The sequence below is a fragment of the Neoarius graeffei genome, chromosome 10 (genome assembly GCF_027579695.1).
Source record: "Neoarius graeffei isolate fNeoGra1 chromosome 10, fNeoGra1.pri, whole genome shotgun sequence".
Classification (NCBI taxonomy): Eukaryota; Metazoa; Chordata; class Actinopteri; order Siluriformes; family Ariidae; genus Neoarius; species Neoarius graeffei.
This window is the reverse complement of record NC_083578.1, coordinates 65,784,942-65,804,311: the sequence shown is the minus strand read 5'-3', so window position 1 is coordinate 65,804,311 and position 19,370 is coordinate 65,784,942. Positions and strand designations below refer to the sequence as shown.

The following is a 19,370-nucleotide window of genomic DNA, read 5'->3' as shown; positions in this document are numbered from 1 at the left end:
TCCAATGTAGACGACCTCTTATTTAATCAGAGTAACTGATAAAACACCAAGGACCATGGTGAGGAAGTACAGACTTAGTCATCATTGTCTGGTTATAGAGATTGGCACACGCACAAACAATCCTGGCTGCCAAAGTGCCAGTAATGTGAAAAAAGCAGAGCTAAAATAGGACTGAGCTTCTTGGCACACACAAAAATATACACAAAGGAGGCACTTCATATCCCGAGTTTGACACTCAGTAACCAGGTCATATATGTGTAAAGTACACACGTTGGTTTTACTATTTTGGTGAAGTCATTCTGTTGATCTTTGTATTACTGCAGCTACACCTCTTGCTAATCCTAAGAATATATATATATATATATATATATATATATATATATATATATATATATATATATATATGTATATATAGGCACTGCCTAAAAGCGGAGCTCCCAATGAGTGCACAATGTGTTAAATAATCCCATGGGTTTTTAAAAAAAAAAAGCTAATTAAAAATAAGTGCTGGATAAAGCCCATCTATCTTACATAAATAAAGATATAAATTTCACTGTCCAGTGGTCAAGTGTTTATGAGATATATATTGCCTTGCACAGAAGGTCCGGGTTCGAGTCCCGTGGCCAGCGAGGGCCTTTCTGTGTGGAGTTTGCATGTTCTCCCCGTGTCCGCATGGGTTTCCTCCGGGTGCTCCGTTTTCCCCCACAGTCCAAAGACATGCAGGTTAGGTTAACTGGCGACTCTAAATTGACCGTAGGTGTGAATGAGTGTGTGAATGGTTGTCTGTGTCTATGGCCCTGTCCACACGGCAACAGATTCAGGTGAATCTGATAAAATTGTTTATCGTTTCGGCCTGGCGTCCACACGGCACCGGCGTTTTGGGTGCCCCAAAACGAAATCTTTTGAGAACGGGTTCCAGAGTGGAAAGATCTGGCAACGGCGCCGTTGCGAAGTTGTCTGGATGAGTAGAACGGATTTGTTTACGATGACGTCACAACCACATGTGCTTCACGCCGGGTAGAAGTGTAACGAACTCGATGCGAGTTGTCAACAAATCCTATAACTTGGTTCATGAAACGCGCTTACAAAATATTTTCACTGTGAATATTTATTGTGTAATGGTGCAAAGTGAGAGAGAGAGAGAGAATAGCCCTTAGGGCAGAGTCAATCCCGCCAGCAAAAATAGGGAAAAAAAGGAGCGATCTCACCTCTTCAGATGTTGGTTTAAGTCCTACAATACATTCCTCAAAAAGGGCGTAGAAGAACAAATTAATCCATCAGCGTGTAGCATTCAATTTATTCCGGACCATTAAAGACGCCGCCTTCCATGTAGAATCATACGTCATCCTCGCCGCCATATTGGATGGGTCAAAGCGGAGAATAAAGATGCCTCATTCATGTGCTGCGTTTAACTGTATCAACAGGTTTGCCGTCCAAACGAGATCACATGGGATTACCTTTCACAGGTGAGACTGGAAAAATACTTTTCATTGTATTTGGTCATTATAATGTAATTTTACGAACAGATTTTTCTGACTTTGTGGCTAATATGAAGTCTCGCGCATAATAGTTTATGCGCATGCGTCCTTACTACTTCTATTGTTCTGGTGTCTCCGAAGGGACCGTCTTACAGCGCCCCTAGAGGTGTGGCATGTGTATTACATCGTTTTCAGCAAGCGTTGCGTTGCCATATGGACCTGATATTTTACTGATCCGTTGCCCATGTGGACGCGATATTTTTTTTAATAACATCTCGTTGCCGTTGTCGTGTGGATGTAGCCTTAGAGTCAGCCCTGTGATGACCTGGCGACTTGTCCAGGGTGTACCCCGCCTTTTGCCCGTAGTCAGCTGGGATAGACTCCAGCTTGCCTGCGACCCTGTAGAACAGGATAAAGCGGCTAGAGATAATGAGATGAGATGAGATGGTCCTTACAAAGAGTGAAAAACATTCCCATGCATGCATTCAATTCTACACATTGACTATTAGCACAAACCTTTATTATATTTTTACTGTTATTGTTGATTGTCTTATATTTGTCATCCAGTCAAAATTATTGATTGTATTTTTTTTCTATCGTTCTTTAACATCCCTATACTCTGTTATCAATGCTTTGGCAATACAGTAATACACTGTAGCTTGAGTCACTGATGGAAGAAAAGTTAATATATGAAGTTCTAATTTTTTTTTTCCTGACAGTAGTTTTAGAAAATGACCACCAGTGCAGTTTCACAATGCCAGTGACCATCACATATGGTCACATATCACATGGTGATGATCTAGACCTCATACAGGAGGTAACTATAGTTGTTTATGGTGATGGATGAGAGTTTGCCAGGCTGTCTCAGCAGCTCAGGGGGCTTCCCACAGTCCCTCGTCTGTGCTGAGCTCACACTTGTGTCACACTCATGATCCCTATGCTAGCTTAGAGTCACAGTGTGTGACGAAGACATCACAGTGTGTTCCTATACCCTCTGTGTTAATATAGCAGTTTGGTAAGCCTGCTTATTTAAAACCATGCTATCATCTTCTGTTTCAGCTGTCCTGCACATGCTTTTCACCCTCACATTCACACCAGAATAACATTTCATGTCACTTTCGCGCAGAGGAAGTGAACGCCATCACCACCCGGCTAGAAGGCTAGCTAACTCCTCTCCCAACTGTGTGAAAGGTTGTGCCGTCCGGTTGGAATAAAGAAGCCATGCAGCCAACACAAACACTGCCCGCTCTGTTTCTCTCGTTCTCAATGACCCCCAAAACAGGCCTGTGCCACACCAAACATCGGAAGTGCTATATTTAGGAACAATCCTTCCCAGAAAAAAAGCATCAGCCTGAAAGTCTGAGCAGATCTTCAGGGTCCTGCCAGGGTCCAGTACGCTGCCAGGCTAGACCTTAGCAATAACAAACAGCCAGCTATTTTTGGGCAAATTGTTCCAGTGATTTTAGAATCTAGAATGCTAGGACTCCTTTGAAAAATGAGCTGAGGCTCATTTTCTCTATAGTGGTTATTTTTAGTTATGTGTCAATGTTTTATACAGGAATCACTCAATATATCAGACAGGGTCGCTATCTGTTAATGCTCATGTAAGTCTCTAACAGGGTGCTACATCAATATATTAATTGCTGCTAGAGGGCAGAAGAAAGGGCAGATGGCACAGGGAGCACTTTTTTTTATATAAAAGTGTGTTTTTACTTGAAATCAATTCTCTGATTCCATAATACCTCTGGTATTTTCTTTCTATGTGTGTGTGTGTGTGTGTGTGTCTATTTTGTTTTATATATATATATATATATATATATATATATATATATATATATATATGTGTGTGTGTGTGTGTGTGAGACGAGTCATGGAATCCACGGACACATGTCGGCCGAAACGAATCCGAGAAAATCGCAAAAGACGCATTAATTAATTAATGCCTCTTTAAGAAGCATTAATTAATTAATTAATGCTTCTTTTGCGATTTTCTCGGATTCGTTTCAGCCGACATGTGTCCGTGGATTCCATGACTCGTCATATATATATATATATATATATATATATATGGACACACCGACTCAGGTTTTTCTGTATTTTGAATATTTTCTAGAACAATACTGAAGACATCAAAACTATGAACTAGCATATGGAACATACATGGAATTATGTGGTTGACAAAACAGTGTTAAAAAAAAGTTTCATATTTTAGATTCTTCAAAGTAACCACCATTTACCTAGATGACACTTTGCACACTACTGACATTATCTTAACCGGTTTTTTGTTTGTCTGTTTTTTGTTTTTTTTATGCAGACTCAGGTGCATGAGTCAGACACAAATGTTTTTCCAAATTTATGTGGTTTTCATGAAAACCAAACTGGTTTTGTCAATGCTCACATTGGTAAATTATTTCCTAATAAATCCATTCGTATGCAGGTTGATAAACAAGGCCCAGTGTGCGGATATCTGTTTACCTGAATTTTACACAATAGAAATGAACCAGCATCCTGAGGATTACAGTATTACACTTCTCGAGTGATGGAACGAGGCTGGATTGATGGTCATGCACATCTTCCCAAAAAGCTCAACCATGGAGACTTCTCTGATGAAGATGATACGGAAACTCAATCTGACATCTTTCTCTCTGAGCAGTTGTATGTGCTGCAACAACGGTGATTATGATTATGTTCAGATATCTTTGCTAAGGATTTGGTTGAGCAGTGATTTCAGCCAGGGATCCAAAAGCTGCACTTTTGTGTCAGAAACCTTAATGAGGGTACGAATATTCTGTCCCACACTAGTAGGTTTTGGGTAGTCATGAAGATGTTTCACCACACATCCAGAGGTCTTCATCAGTTCCATTGAATGGTGGGATAAAGAAGAAGGGGTAACACTCACCATTTCAACACTATGACTCACATCTGTAACATAAGACTGACGTGACACCACGGTCTGGAAATGTGAACTTGTGTCAAGCTACCAGGATAAACACGTCAATACTATATAGTAAGTAGGTGATGGGCGTCACAGACTTTTCCCTTATTTATCGAATGCTCTTCCAGTTTGACGTTCACATTTATTTAACCCGGCTCCGAGGCCGAGGAATATGACCATCTGTTAAGACTCGTGTTCATAAAGCAGTTCTTTTACACCAAAAACAAGGATCAATGTTGTTACATTATCTCTGTTCTCAGTCTGATGATGTTGCTGGACCAAAGGCCCGTCTGGAAAACAACAAGCTTTTGAGGTTTTTCATTGACCCTGGACAAGGAGCTGGTCAACAAAGTTCCAGTCTAGTGGAGTAGCTTTCCATATAATGTCAAGAACTGCCCAACTACGTAAAGAGACACGACATCCATCATTACTTCAAGACATGAAGTGTCTTTTAATTAATAAAAATAAAGAAAAAACATTGAATTAGAATTGACACTCTCATTTTTTATATATGCGCTATTCGTAATCAGTTTATTTTCTCTGCCTCATGACACATCAGCCAGTCTTGCATTACAGGGTGTCACCCTGTCTTTATAAATATGTACGGTGCAAAGTTAGGTCTAGTAATGGAATGCCATTCAACACATACCTTGCATTCAAAACACTTAACACATTCTGAACACAGAACTACAAAGTGGGTTACTTGTTCACATGTTGACACACTTAGTGTAAAATATAAAGTATCCATTAAAGATTAATTAATATTTTTAAACAGCATCAGTTAATGTTGATGTGCGTACAAACACATACACATATGCGTAGATGGATGGATGGATGGATAGATAGAAAGATAGACACCAACACTCTCCAATAAGTGGATCACAAGGAGGTGTAGATGATGTCAGACACCTTCACTTACTGTAATGAATACTGCAATAGATCTAAAGACGCAGAGCGAAGACTGGCACAGTAACCTGCTTTTTACAGCACCCATATATCTCCTTACGTCTCTATCTTCACACACCTCGGAGTGCAGCACTAACATGGACGAGTACACATGTGCCTGATACCTAACTGCTTTAACTTGTAGTGTGTACAGAAATACAGGGCAAATTTGTACTAAGTGTAAATCCAAGTACAATAGTATTATAGCAGCGTCTAACATCATTATATACTCTATCTGTACAATCAAGAGACAAAGGAGCCCATTTTGTTGAGTAAAAATTTAGAATGTGTCTCTCTCTCTCACCTTGGCCCTCATGACCGAGTTCTTCTGGTAGAAACAGCACAGGGCAGCTGTGATGGTCCTCAAAACACTGCATCTCTCAGACATTTCTGTCCCTCAATAATTCCTCAGTGTTAGAAAACAAGCAATCAGCACCTCCAGTTCACCTCCAAAACTCACAAATTCATCACTTCCACATGACTCTCATCTTTGGCAGCATGCTCACTTCTCTCTGTGTGTGTTTCTGTGGCAGTTACTCAGCTTAAGGCTGTGTGTGTGTGTGTGTGTGTGTGTATTAAGTCCAGCATTGCCTATGCCTCCTCATGCTGTTTCTCTAAGCCCCGCTCAGTCCATATATGGAGGTGGGCTTTTCCCATGTGACCCCATCATCCAGCCAATCAAATCAAAGCCATTTGTGGTGTTTTTTTTTTACTGGGAGTTAAAGACTGAGAGATGGAGTATAGCTGGGAAGGGAGAGTCAGCATTAGAATCAGTTTGACAGAGGCTGTTTCTGTACCCCACCACTGGAAAAAAAAACCTGAGCCTGTGTCGTATTCAATAGCTCCTTGTGAGGTTTTAAACCGTGGATCTATTCTAGTTACAGATTTACAGCCAATAATAATCAGTGTCTCGGTCTCTGGGTTTATGTCTGGTGATTCTCAGGGAACAAGGTTTTCTTTGCCATTTCAACAGTCACTATATATACACACTTTCCACAGGTAGAGTCCAATGCTCATTTATTTATTTATTTTGCATTTCATGATCATTTATGTTATTTATAATCCATTTACACTTGAATGTGATAATGTTGAAATTTATGGATTTGGTCAAATTCAGAACAGCACAAATAATGTACAAAGCAAGAAATAATCTATTGCCAAAAAATATACAAGGAATGTTTAGTGAGAGAGAGGGGGGATATAATCTAAGGGGAGACCTAAATTTTAAAAAACCAAAGGTTAGAACAAATATGAAAAGCATGTGCGTATCGAGCTGTGGGGTGACTTTATGGAACAGACTGAAGACAGAAATAAAACAAAATGCAAATATAAATCTGTTTAAAAAAAGGTACAAAAAATATTTTTAAACAAGTATATGGAAGAGGAAGTATGTTAATGGAGGATGATGAGGGATAAACCTATAAATAGAATAGGGTTGATTGTTATATTAGAACTAACTTAGTATATGGTATATATGGTATATATTTATTTATGGGGATAGTTTATATATTTATATTTACAGGGATAGGTATGTAGTATATATTTATTTTTGTAATTATATATTTATATAGATATTTATGAAGTGTATATATGGTATATAGTATATATTTATTTTTGTAATTATATATTTATATAGATATTCATGAAGTGTGTATATGGTATATATTTTTATAGGTGTATTAATGTAGTTTGGATTTCGGGGTAGTTAAAAAGGGGTGGGAAATTAAAAAAGTATTGTACTTCTTCCCACTCCTTTTTCGAACAGTGTGCGGTGTTTTGTAATGTCTTAGCTTTTTATGTTATTTTATTTTTTTAATTTCTTGTTTTCTTTCTTTTGTATGTACAAATGGTTACATACATTTTTTTATACATGTTTGAAATAAAATTAATTAATTCATTCATTCATTCATAAATCAGGCTAGAGATTAACCATATAAAATGCAGGTGTCGGTGTCTATTTCAAACGGATTTTGGCGTACTCAAACAGCTTCAGGTGCTCTAAAACAATGTTGCCCAATCTCAGTAGAAAAGAGTCAAAACGCAATTGCCCAGCAACATTGCTCGGCAACATTGCCCAAAAAGTTGCCCCGTGTATCATCACCATAAGATCAGTGTTCTATATGTGTAAACACATCTGTATCTCCAAGCAACTGAAACATCACACATTTCATCATGGCATCTTTGACTATAACTGCTGTAGACGGAAATTCTGAGGAAATAAACAAATCCACATTAACGCAGTTTTTAATTGGGCAACCGTTTTTACAAAATACTGCTGAAAAGGGGAACAACACAGGAAGTGGTCAAGTTATGAAACCAGGTTATGAGTTGATCCTTTTCAGGACACAATCCAGATACAAGGGGTGTGAAATGGCAGATGGAAACAGGGTCAGTGACGTCTCTTAAACAGATTAAAGTTCACTGTCCATTTCAAGGTCATTCTGGTCATATATGTGTGTGTGTGTGTGTGTGTGTTCAATTATGAGGCTATAACAGCCTGTTTTCACGCGTCGCTGAATTTAAGTGCAACATAAAAACTAAAAGATTGCGTGCAATTTGTAAGATGGTAAATGTTTCACTTGAACCTGAACCATTAAGCCGATTTTGTAAAAAAGAAAAGACTTGTTTCTCCTAGCTTTTATTAAATCAGATCTTTCGCTCATCTGGCTGTAAGGCCGATAAGCTATTGCCACAGCGTGGCGTTTGTCGTCCACAATTCAATTAAATCGTATCTCCTCTGTCAATTCTACATGGATTTCTGTTCCAATTGTTTTGTCAGAAAGAACTCATCACTCCGCACAAAACTTGGTCGTTGTATTGTCAAATTTTTGCTAACAAGTTAGTAATTAGGCCAAATTAACGAATTTTCCAGGCCTATGTATCTCCTCTTAGTTCAGTTCTAATTGATGTTTTGGGTAGATCTTTTCTCAGGGAACAAAACTTGGCCATTTGTTTGTTGATTTCCTTGTTGTAAACAATTTGTTTACAACTTTGTTTATTTTCAGTTAAATCATGTCTCCTCCCTCAGTTCTTGATGGATTTCAGTTCTGATTGTTTTATTTGAAAGAACGAGACCTTCTGCACAAAACCTGATCATTGTATTGTCAATTTTTTTGCTAACGAATTAGTAATCGGTTCAACTTAACAAATTTTCTTCTGACTAGAATTGTATCTCCTCTCATTTATCATGCGAATTCAGTTCTGACCGATGTTTTGGGTAGATATTCCCTTGAGGAACAAAATGTAGTCCTTTGTTGATTTTCCTGTTGTAAACAATTTGTCGGAAGTCGGTCCTCTCTCATATTGTCACATTTCAGTTCTGTTTGATGCTTTGGTAGTCATGGTTGTTTTGATGGCAGGCCAGATGAGCTACTATGGCTTTGACGTTCTGGTAAATGAATCATACAAGACAGCTCTTGAAATTTGAATTCAGTCCAGGCTTACAACAATAAGAAAAGAGTAAAGCAGAACAGGGTGTGCTGTTATAGAAAATAAAATAATCAACAGTGTTGTGAAGGTGTGCTCCAGAAGACTTACAGAAGACGAGACAACACCTTCTGACCAATTGCAGTGGAGAATTCGAAAGTGTTGTGGTATAATTATTAAGATCGCTATTTTTGCAGATATATTTTTTCATGAGTAGGATTTGAACATCAAACAGTTTGATGTTCAAATCCTTCTATTACTCCTTCTATTACTATATCACGAGTGGTATTTATAGACCAGTCAGAGCTGCTCCTGTGGTGCAATAATATGATAGAGAGTGGGGACACTGGGATTATAATGGATAGCGCAGTTCAGGAAGCAGCACTCAGCTCAAGTAGGATGGTCAGGGGGCTTATGGATAAAAACACTACCCAGTCGAGGCTACTCTTCCTCATCAGGTTGTTCTGTCACCCAGCTGCTCTGCTCCTCTGTAGGGTGCTGTAAATGACCACACCGCTCCCTGTGCGGCTGTAAACACCAGCCACTCACTCACTGACTTAACACAGCACTTTGTGTTATTGCCCTTAGTGTAGCTAGCTGGCTTGTTAGACAGGACTTTCTTGAAAGGGGTGAGGGCAGACGAGGACTTTCTTTTGATTAGCTATGTGGTTAAAGAGCATTAGAAATTCTGTCATTTCCATGGTGGGAAATCCATCTTTAGCTGCAATGAGCATGAACAGCATGTGAAAGTCTGGAAGATTAAAATGTAAAGCTCAGCAAGGGCGGCACGGTGGTGTAGTGGTTAGCGCTGTCGCCTCACAGCAAGAAGGTCCGGGTTCGAGCCCCGTGGCCGGCGAGGGCCCTTCTGTGTGGAGTTTGCATGTTCTCCCCGTGTCCACGTGGGTTTCCTCCGGATGCTCCGGTTTCCCCCACAGTCCAAAGACATGCAGGTTAGGTTAACTGGTGACTCTAAATTGACCGTAGGTGTGAATGTGAGTGTGAATGGTTGTCTGTGTCTATGTGTCAGCCCTGTGATGAACTGGTGACTTGTCCAGGCTGTACCCCGCCTTTCGCCCGTAGTCAGCTGGGATAGGCTCCAGCTTGCCTGCGACCCTGTAGAAGGATAAAGCGGCTAGAGATAATGAGAGAGAGAGATGAGAGAGAGAAGCTCAGCAAGATGGCAGAAAGTTGAGTCTGAGTAGTGTATATGTGGATGCAAGAATCAATAGTTCAGTTCGTGCACACATAACAACATGCACTTATAATTCTAAGGTGTGTGCTATTAGCAGGCTTGTAGTACTCGAGTCCGACTCGTGCCCTCATTTTAAGGACTCGTGACTTGACTTAGATTTGAGCACTGATGACTTGGACTCGGACTCGGACTCGTGCATAGGGAGGGAAAGTGAAACACAGCGATCCTAGTGGTTGCGTTCCTAAGCCGAGAGCCAATGCTATTGAAAATCCCATAGACCCGATTTTTTTAAAAATCCCATGAAGTTATGACGTGGAACTTGTACACCCCCAAAAATATGTTGTATATGTTGGGATTATCTACTAACTGTGAAAGTATCAGGTGAAATTTCGCTGTCTTTTAAAAGATCGAAATTGTGCCTAACCTGTCAGAAACGGACTACAACCAAACTGTCTAGTCAGAGTCGCTCATATTATGTCAGCAGTAGGCTTAGCTATCCCACGACCGGGAAGACCTATGTATTTTGATGATGCTATGTTTTGCGCCAGACTGCAACCACCGGCAGTTGACTACATGCCCTGATCTGTAATGGTTATCCCCACGAGGGATGCATTTCTTATTGGTACAGAAATACTCTGCCAACCATGCTATACAAATCGGCATGTTGATGTAGGCTACTCGCCGGCTGCTACCTAGTCTGGTTAACACCAGACCATATCACAAGTGAAATATGTCTTTTCAGATCGGAACGATTGTGCAAAGCAGCATGGGATTTCCCAGGCTAGCTGCTACTTGCTACAGATTTGGAAAGGCGCTAGACTTGCGGTGACGTCGCATACGCGACGTCGGGTCCGTGTTAAAAAACATTCAAAACAATTCAAATCGGTGGAAAAAATAAAGTATGATCACCAGGATCGATAGAGCTGCCCGACATGCACAACATATGGAAGCCATTGTCTTAACTTTGAAGTGTAACCCGAAATGTAATTTTTTGAAAAGATATTCCCATTCATTTTGCCATAGAGGTTGGAGCGCATCCAGTAGGGGGCGATGAGATTACTTTCCCTCCCTATTAACTGCATTCGGACTTGTAAATTGGAGACGAGGACTCAGATTTTTTCTTTATTTTTGTAACATGTCATAATAATTTGGCATAAGATATTTACAGCTGTGGTCACAAGTTTACATGCAGTGACATGTACGTCATCTTGGATATGAATGTCATGGCAATATTTGGGCTTTCAGTAATTTTTTGAACTGTTCTTTTTCTGTGGCAGAATGTACAGCATACATCTTTAAAAAAAAAAAACTAGAATTTGGTGCAGAAGTTTTAATTTTCTTTGGGTTTTCTGAAATCAACACAGGGTCAAAATTATACATACAGGGTCAAAAATATACATACAGCACACCTAATATTTGGGTAAACTGTTTCTTCGCAAGATTTACCTTGACCAAACATTTTTGTTTACCATGAACAAGCTTCTGGCAGAATTCTGGTTGGATATTTCACGACTCTTCATGGTAGAATTGGTAGAGTTCAATTAAAATTTTTTTTCTTGGCATGGACTCGACTTATAAGCACGATCCATATATTTTCAATCGGGTTGAAGTCAGGACTTGTTTTAAGCTTAATGTTGGCCTGCTTTATCCTCCACAACCAGCTCTGATGCGTGTTTGAGTTCATTGTCCTGTTGTAACTCCCAAGTCCCAAGTCGTGTTCAAATTTCTGATGGTTTATGCTGAAGAATTCTGAGGTAGTCCTCCTTCTTCATTATTCTATCCACTTTGTGCAATGAACCAGTTCCACTGGCAGCAAAACAGCCCCAGAGCATGATGCTCCTACCACCACCACCAGCTGGTACAGCGTCCCTCTGTACATGGTGGTCATTGTGGCCAAACAACTCAATCTTTGTCTCATCTGACCATACAGCTTTCCTCCAGAAGGCTTTTTCTTTGTCCGTGTGGTCAGCTTCAAACTTTAGCTAAGCTTGAATGTGTCAATTTTGGAGCAGGGGGTTATTTCTTGGATAGCAGCCTCTTAGTCCATGGTGATCTGAACTGTAGACAGTGATCCATCAGCTTCCAGTTCATGGCAGGGCTGTGCCATGGTGGTTCCTAGGTTGTTCCTGACCATCCAAACCAATTTCCTTTCAGCTGAGGGTGACAGTTTGGGTTTTCTTGAAGCAAAGTGGCTTGGCAAAGTGACTACACCTCACAATAACTTGGGTACAATTGTTTGAACTGATCTTGGAATTTGCAGTTGTTTAGAAATGGCTCCAAGAGGCATTCCGGAGTTGTGTATATCTGCGGTCCTCTTTCTCAGATCTGCACTGAGCTCCTTGGACTTTCCCATTTTACTGTGTGTTGGTCAATCCAATGCGTGCTGTAAACAAACCCTTTTTCTGAAGGCACAGAGAAGCTACCAGCTGTAGTCAATCATGATCACTAACAGGAAGTTAAGAGACCTCAGCTTTGGCAAGATAAGAGACATTTTGGAGGTTTCAGCACCTCTGAATTAATAATCTAAGTGAGTGTATGTACATTTTTGACCATGTATGTATAATTTTGACCTGTGTTGATTTCAGAAAACCCAAAGAAAATTAAAACTTGTGCACCAAATTCTAGTGTTTTTTTTAAGTTAAAGATGTATGCTGTACAATCTGCCACAGAAAAAGAACAGTTCAAAGAAATTACTGAAAGCCCAAATATTGCCATGAGATTCATATCCAAGATGACATTCATGTTACTATATGTAAACTTCTGACCACAACTATATATCTACATTAATTTTTGTACTAACTTCGTGCAAGACTGTCACACCTGCGTACTTTGGTGTGTGCATCAGATAGACTCTTGGGCGCGCTCCAGACAACATGTGCGCATGCCGTAAACGACTTGCGCCGGCACAGGATTAAGGCGCAATCACACGCCTGCATAAAAACTGTGAAAACGCACTTACTTTGCGAAGTATTGAGTTGTGTTGCTGACACATTACTGAGCCTTATTTCCTTGTTTGGTTTCCTGATCCCTGAGTTCCTGTTTCTCATCTTTGATTCTGCCAAGCCTACGATAGCCTGTTTGTACCTCGCTCGACCTGTTTCACTGTTTTACGATTTTGCCTGCTGTTCTGGATTGTTCACCTGTCTTCACTTGTATTAATAAACACACCTTCTGCACTTACATCCATCTCCCAACCGTCTCTGATAGAATACTTTGCACTCCCTGACCAAGAGAATGCACATTCACCTGTTCATATGTCATCTTCAGGAACAAATTAATGTTCATGGCACTGAAACAGCCACCATCAAATGGTGCGGTTAGAGTCTTGTTCTTGGACTTGACTCGGATCAATACTGGACTCAACTTGAAATTTTTTTTAATTACTTGAACTTGACTCGGACTTGGGGCGGCACGGTGGTGTAGTGGTTAGCGCTGTCGCCTCACAGCAAGAAGGTCCTGGGTTCGAGCCCTAGGGCCGGCGAGGGCCTTTCTGTGCGGAGTTTGCCTGTTCTCCCCGTGTCCGCGTGGGTTTCCTCTGGGTGCTCCGGTTTCCCCCACAGTCCAAAGACATGCAGGTTAGGTTAACTGGTGACTCTAAATTGACCGTAGGTGTGAATGTGAGTGTGAATGATTGTCTGTGTCTATGTGTCAGCCCTGTGATGGCCTGGCGACTTGTCCGGGGTGTGCCCCGCCTTTCGCCCGTGGTCAGCTGGGATAGGCTCCAGCTTGCCTGCGACCCTGTAGAAGGATAAAGCGGCTAGAGATAATGAGATGAGATGAGATGAGATGAGATGAGATGACTCAGACTTGAACACTGGGGACTCGAGACTGGACTCGGACTCAAGGTTTAGTGACTCGACTATAACACTGGCTATTAATTGCCCAATCTAAATGTGTCACGGTCATCTAAAAGTGTTGACTTTTAGTACTGCCATTTTAGGACACCACCTCTGCATTCAGTCAAAAAAAAAAAAAAAAATCATCTCTTTCTAACATATTTATGACATGACCAGAAATAAAAATGCATCTATAAATACACAAATACAATTAAGCAAACAAGGACAGTCAGTCTGTACAATGCTTTAAGGAGTGCACACTTTAGAGAGCAGTTGGAATCTGTGTACCGTTACTTGCTTTAATTGCAGCAGAATTATTTTGGGATACACGCGGTTGGATCTCTATCAGCAACGACATGTTCTTTTTCCCCCTATTACTTGTAAGAGGTAAACAAAGACATTATGAGTGCCTGGCACACCCAAAGAACTGTTCAGGAATGTTCTCCCAGAGGGTCAGCTCCCAAACTAGCTAATTATGCCCAATAAAGCTCCAGAGCCCTGCAAGCAAATACGTTTTTACATGGCTCAGTGGGAAATGGAGTCTGTTTGGTGTTTTTTTTTTTTTTTTAAATTCATGAGAGTAAAAATGACTGGTTTAAAAACAGAACTTCAGGAAAGGAATGTAGGTCAGGAGAAAACATGCATATATTCGAACCTTAGAAATGACTTACAGTCGGCCGTATAGCATGGATACTCATCTCATCTCATTATCTCTAGCCGCTTTATCCTGTTCTACAGGGTCGCAGGCAAGCTGGAGCCTATCCCAGCTGACTACGGGCGAAAGGCGGGGTACACCCTGGACAAGTCGCCAGGTCATCACAGGGCTGACAGACACAGACAACCATTCACACTCACATTCACACCTATGGTCAATTTAGAGTCACCAGTTAACCTAACCTGCATGTCTTTGGACTGTGGGGGAAACCGGAGCACCCGGAGGAAACCCATGCGGACACGGGGAGAACATGCAAACTCCACACAGAAAGGCCGTCGCCGGCCACGGGGCTCAAACCTGGACCTTTTTGCTGTGAGGCGACAGCGCTAACCACTACACCACCGTGCCGCCTAGCATGGATACTCGTCTATTTATTTATTTATACCTTGGATCATTGAGACAGAGTTGCTTTTGATCTCTACTAAGGGAAACATTCAGTGTAATTATGCAGGAGGTATCCCATGCTGCTGTTCTGCATACTGATAAATAACTTCATATGGATGGGTGTTATGGATACGATGATTCACGTGAACTCAGTGAGGATATCTGGACCTTAGAACACAGCAAGGACAAACTTGTACTTGTCCTGTTTCACAGATCGTTCAGTATGGGAACAGGGTGTTATAATACTGTACACACCTCTCTCTGTCAGATATGCACACGTATTTTCACGACAACACATAAGCGATGTCCCTGAAAACAGTAGGAAATAGCAAATGTTCCCCCGCATTACACATGCAAGTATGTAAGTATAATATGTACATAGCAGTTTTAAAGATTTCAGGGCAACAATTTCAGTTCATCATACTCTGTCTCAGTAAAAATAGCATTCTTCGTTGCTGCCAAATAAAAAAAAAAATAAAATGTGTTGTTAATTTGCAAAGAAAACCATATAATCATTTATATGGTGATTCTTTGGGAGACTGTTATAAACAGAGGATTTTTAGCTTTTTGGTTTCTCTGTTAAAAAAAAAAAGGCTAGCGAGAAAATGCCTCCCTACAGGTTTAATAACAACAGACGTTCCATAACATTAACTATAAACTGATAAAGGGTGACACAGTGGGGCAGTGGTTTCCACTGTCGCCTCACAACAAGCAGGTTCCGGGTTCGAACTTGCCAGTTGACTGCGGCCTTTCTGTGTGGAATTTGCTGTGGGGTTTCCTCTGCGTGCTTCGGTTTTCCTCCCACAGTCCAAAGACATGTGGATTAGATCAACTGGCTACTCTAAATTGCCTGTAGGTGTGAAAGTGAGCGTGGATGGCTGTCTGTTTCTCTGTGTTAGCCTTGTGATAGACTGGCGACCTGTCCAGGATGTACTCCGTCTCTCACCCGACGTCAGCTAGGATTGGCTCCAGCTCACCTGAGACCCTCGGTTGGATAAACAGTATAGACGATGGATGGATGGATGAATAAACTGATAAAAAAGTATGATGTGTCATTCTTTAAAGAGTACAGTGGAAAATTGCTGGGGTATTAAAAAGAGTAAATCACTTTAGAATGTACAGTGTCTTGCAAAAGTATTCATCCCCCTTGGTGTTTGTCCTGTTTTGTTGCATTACAAGCTGGAATTAAAATGGATTTTTGGAGAGTTAGCACCATTTGATTTACACAACATGCCTACCACTTTAAAGGTGAAAGTTGTTGTTTTATTGTGACACAAACAATAATTAAGATGAAAAAAAAACCCAGAAATCCATTTTAATTCCAGCTTGTAATGCAACAAAACAGGACAAACACCAAGGGGGACGAATACTTTTGCAAGACACTGTGCTATTATCTGAAATACTCAACCTCATACCACCTTGTCATTAATTTTCCTGTAACGGCACAATGCTCTTTTGTTTCCGCATTCCTTGTTTGTCATTTTAGGAGCTAGCAAAGCCACATGATCGTGTAGAGAAATGATTAATGCACTGTATATGCACAGCAGTTAACTATCGCTTTGACTGAATGGATTTCTCAGTAAGACAGGATGAAGCTGTTTTACATCATTAGCATTGTTATTACCACTCTTATACCTTGCTATAATTTCCATCAAATTATAACAGCAGAGCTCAACACAGGGCGGCACGGTGGTGTAGTGGTTAGCGCTGTCGCCTCACAGCAAGAAGGTCCGGGTTCGAGCCCGGTGGCCGGCGAGGGCCTTTCTGTGCGGAGTTTGCATGTTCTCCCCGAGTCCGTGTGGGTTTCCTCCGGGTGCTCCGGTTTCCCCTCACAGTCCAAAGACATGCAGGTTAGGTTAACTGGTGGCTCTAAATTGAGCGTAGGTGTGAATGAGAGTGTGAATGGTTGTCTGTGTCTATGTGTCAGCCCTGTGATGACCTGGCGACTTGTCCAGGGTGTACCCCGCCTTTCACCCGTAGTCAGCTGGGATAGGCTCCAGCTTGTCTGCGACCCTGTAGAAGGATAAAGCAGCTAGAGATGATGAGATGAGATGAGATGAGATGAGATGAGATGAGATGAGAGCTCAACACAGATTTCGGTTTCCATAATCCTCCTTTGAGCTTTCCATCCCCATTTACTGTGTGATAAACAGATATTACCACTAGAGGTCGTAGTGTAGCAATATTTGCAATGTGTTTTCGGCAAGAGAAACAATTTCTAAAAGTCTCCTTTTAAATAACTTCATACTGGTTATTTTGTCTGATGTGTTCATTTGCTGGCTCGGTGTGCCTTCTGGAAGTGCAGGAGAACCATTCAGACTGTACACCGTTCCTCATTTTAGGCCGGGTGTATTTAACAGCAGCTGAATGATGGGATTGGCGTCAGTCCTCCACGGAAGACCATCTGAGCCAAAAGTATTTAGGCAGAATTTTATTGCACTCAACTGTCGTGTAGAAAGAAAGAAACAGAGGGTGGGTCTGTCTCGAAACTGGAGGCAACACTTTGGAATTAGCTCGGCTGCTTTTTCAAGACGTAATGCCGTTGATCCACATTGTAAATGTCTGTAATGACCAAGCATTATTCTGCAGTAGTATCTATCCAGTTTAACCCGTTAAGCCTAACTGTTCCAGTTAAAGGAGATCTAAGGTTGATGGATAGTCTGCTTCCATAAGGAATTGTCTTTGGCTGCTGATTTTAGGCCAGCCGTGCTCTTCTGATATCCGCTGCTGGAAGGCATTACAGAACCGACCTGAGAGCCGTTCTGAACCTGCTGGCTGTAATAGTGTGAGCTGCGACTGAGAGCTCAGACTGGCTGAAGGGGTCTCTCACAAGGCTCAGAGCACAGCAGATCTCACAGCAGGAACACAGGCGCATTGTTCATCCTAAGCTCTTTCATGAGCCCTTAGTAGATTACTGTGCAACTGGCTGTGTGTCTGTGAGAATCAGAAGCCTGTCGACTGCTTCAGCTAGAGGTTTCTGCTTCAGCACATTGAGGTCAGCTGTTTGTTAAGTAGCTTGTGCCTTCTTTATGGCACTTTCTTGAATGTTCTTTCTTCTATCTCCTTCTCTATATGACGGTCATCATCATGACAGTTTCCTGTGGTGTCTTTAATGCCAGCCATTTTTGTTTACTCAAAAACATCTGATAGTCCCAGCGTGTCCTGTTTGGTGCAGGATCTATCTGGTTTAAGAGTGCAATTCTTTTACTGCTCTTCATGTTGCTGCCTCCTTCTCTCCAAAACATCCTCAACCCCCTGGGGTAACATTGCATTCCCCACCCAATGAAACACTGATATTTTTAGACACTCTTCTCCGAGTAGCTCATACCCCTCCCTCCTTCCCTTCAGATTATCTTTGATGAAAATATCCATGTCACATCAGAAAAAAGCGATCTCCGGTTTACATGCAACACTAGCTGGACCAGTGAGTGACGTCATGGAAACCTGAGGACATGATGGTACAATGCCTGTCACTTTCACTTAATCGTGCCATGCCGTATATAGAGATACCTTACTAGTACTACAGAGCTGCTGAGAATTTTTAACTATTCTAGCCAGAACAACCAGCTTTAACTAGAGGTTATCCTTTTGCACTGGCTTGCATAAATGGGATAAATAGAACTGAATCATCTCACTCTTTGAAGGAAAAACAGATAAAAATTGTTGTCTATTTTTATCACGTTAACACATGGTTTAAAGTGGATTTTTTTTAAACTTTTGTGGCACAAAGAACATAAGCACCATCACCAGTCATAATAAAAATACACAGGATGATATTGGGGCTGGGGCGGCACGGTGGTGTAGTGGTTAGCGCTATCGCCTCACAGCAAGAAGGTCCGGGTTCGAGCCCCGTGGCCGGCGAGGGCCTTTCTGTGCGGAGTTTGCATGTTCTCCCCGTGTCTGCGTGGGTTTCCTCCGGGTGCTCCGGTTTCCCCCACAGTCCAAAGACATGCAGGTTAGGTTAACTGGTGACTCTAAATTGACCGTAGGTGTGAATGTGAGTGTGAATGGTTGTCTGTGTCTATGTGTCAGCCCTGTGATGACCTGGCGACTTGTCCAGGGTGTACCCCGCCTTTCGCCCGTAGTCAGCTGGGATAGGCTCCAGCTTGCCTGCGACCCTGTAGAACAGGATAAAGCGGCTAGAGATAATGAGATGAGATGAGATGAGATATTGGGGCTGATTTGATTCAATTCATGATAATGGGTTTGATTTTCTCACAATATTTTTGAAAAAATATTAAATGAAGAACAATTTAGTACAAACAAGAGTGCTCTGAGAGTACAATATCCCCCACTGGCAACTCTGCCATAACTCTGGTAAAATGTGACTGAACTAAACAAAATTACAATATGCATAGTACCGACATAACAATGCCTCTTGTCAAGTTTGGCGAAATTCCTCCAAAAATTGTGAGAGGAGTTGATTTCAGAAGGAAAACACACTCTCATGAAATTGGCA

General features: G+C 41.3%; 1 protein-coding gene across 4 annotated transcripts in view; it reads right to left on the bottom strand.

The window, feature by feature from the left end:
* The window catches only part of bcar3 (BCAR3 adaptor protein, NSP family member), a 92,369-nt gene that overhangs the window by 27,455 nt on the left and 45,544 nt on the right, over nt 1–19,370 (bottom strand). The window contains exon 1 of one of the 4 annotated variants that reach the window (XM_060932131.1): nt 5,663–5,901. The exons of the other annotated variants lie outside the window; for them this stretch is intronic. Within the exon in view, the coding sequence (XP_060788114.1) occupies nt 5,663–5,746 (84 nt within the window). The 5' untranslated portion in view covers nt 5,747–5,901. Of the gene's footprint in view, nt 1–5,662; nt 5,902–19,370 lie in introns of those variants that run through there. 4 annotated transcript variants of the gene reach the window in all.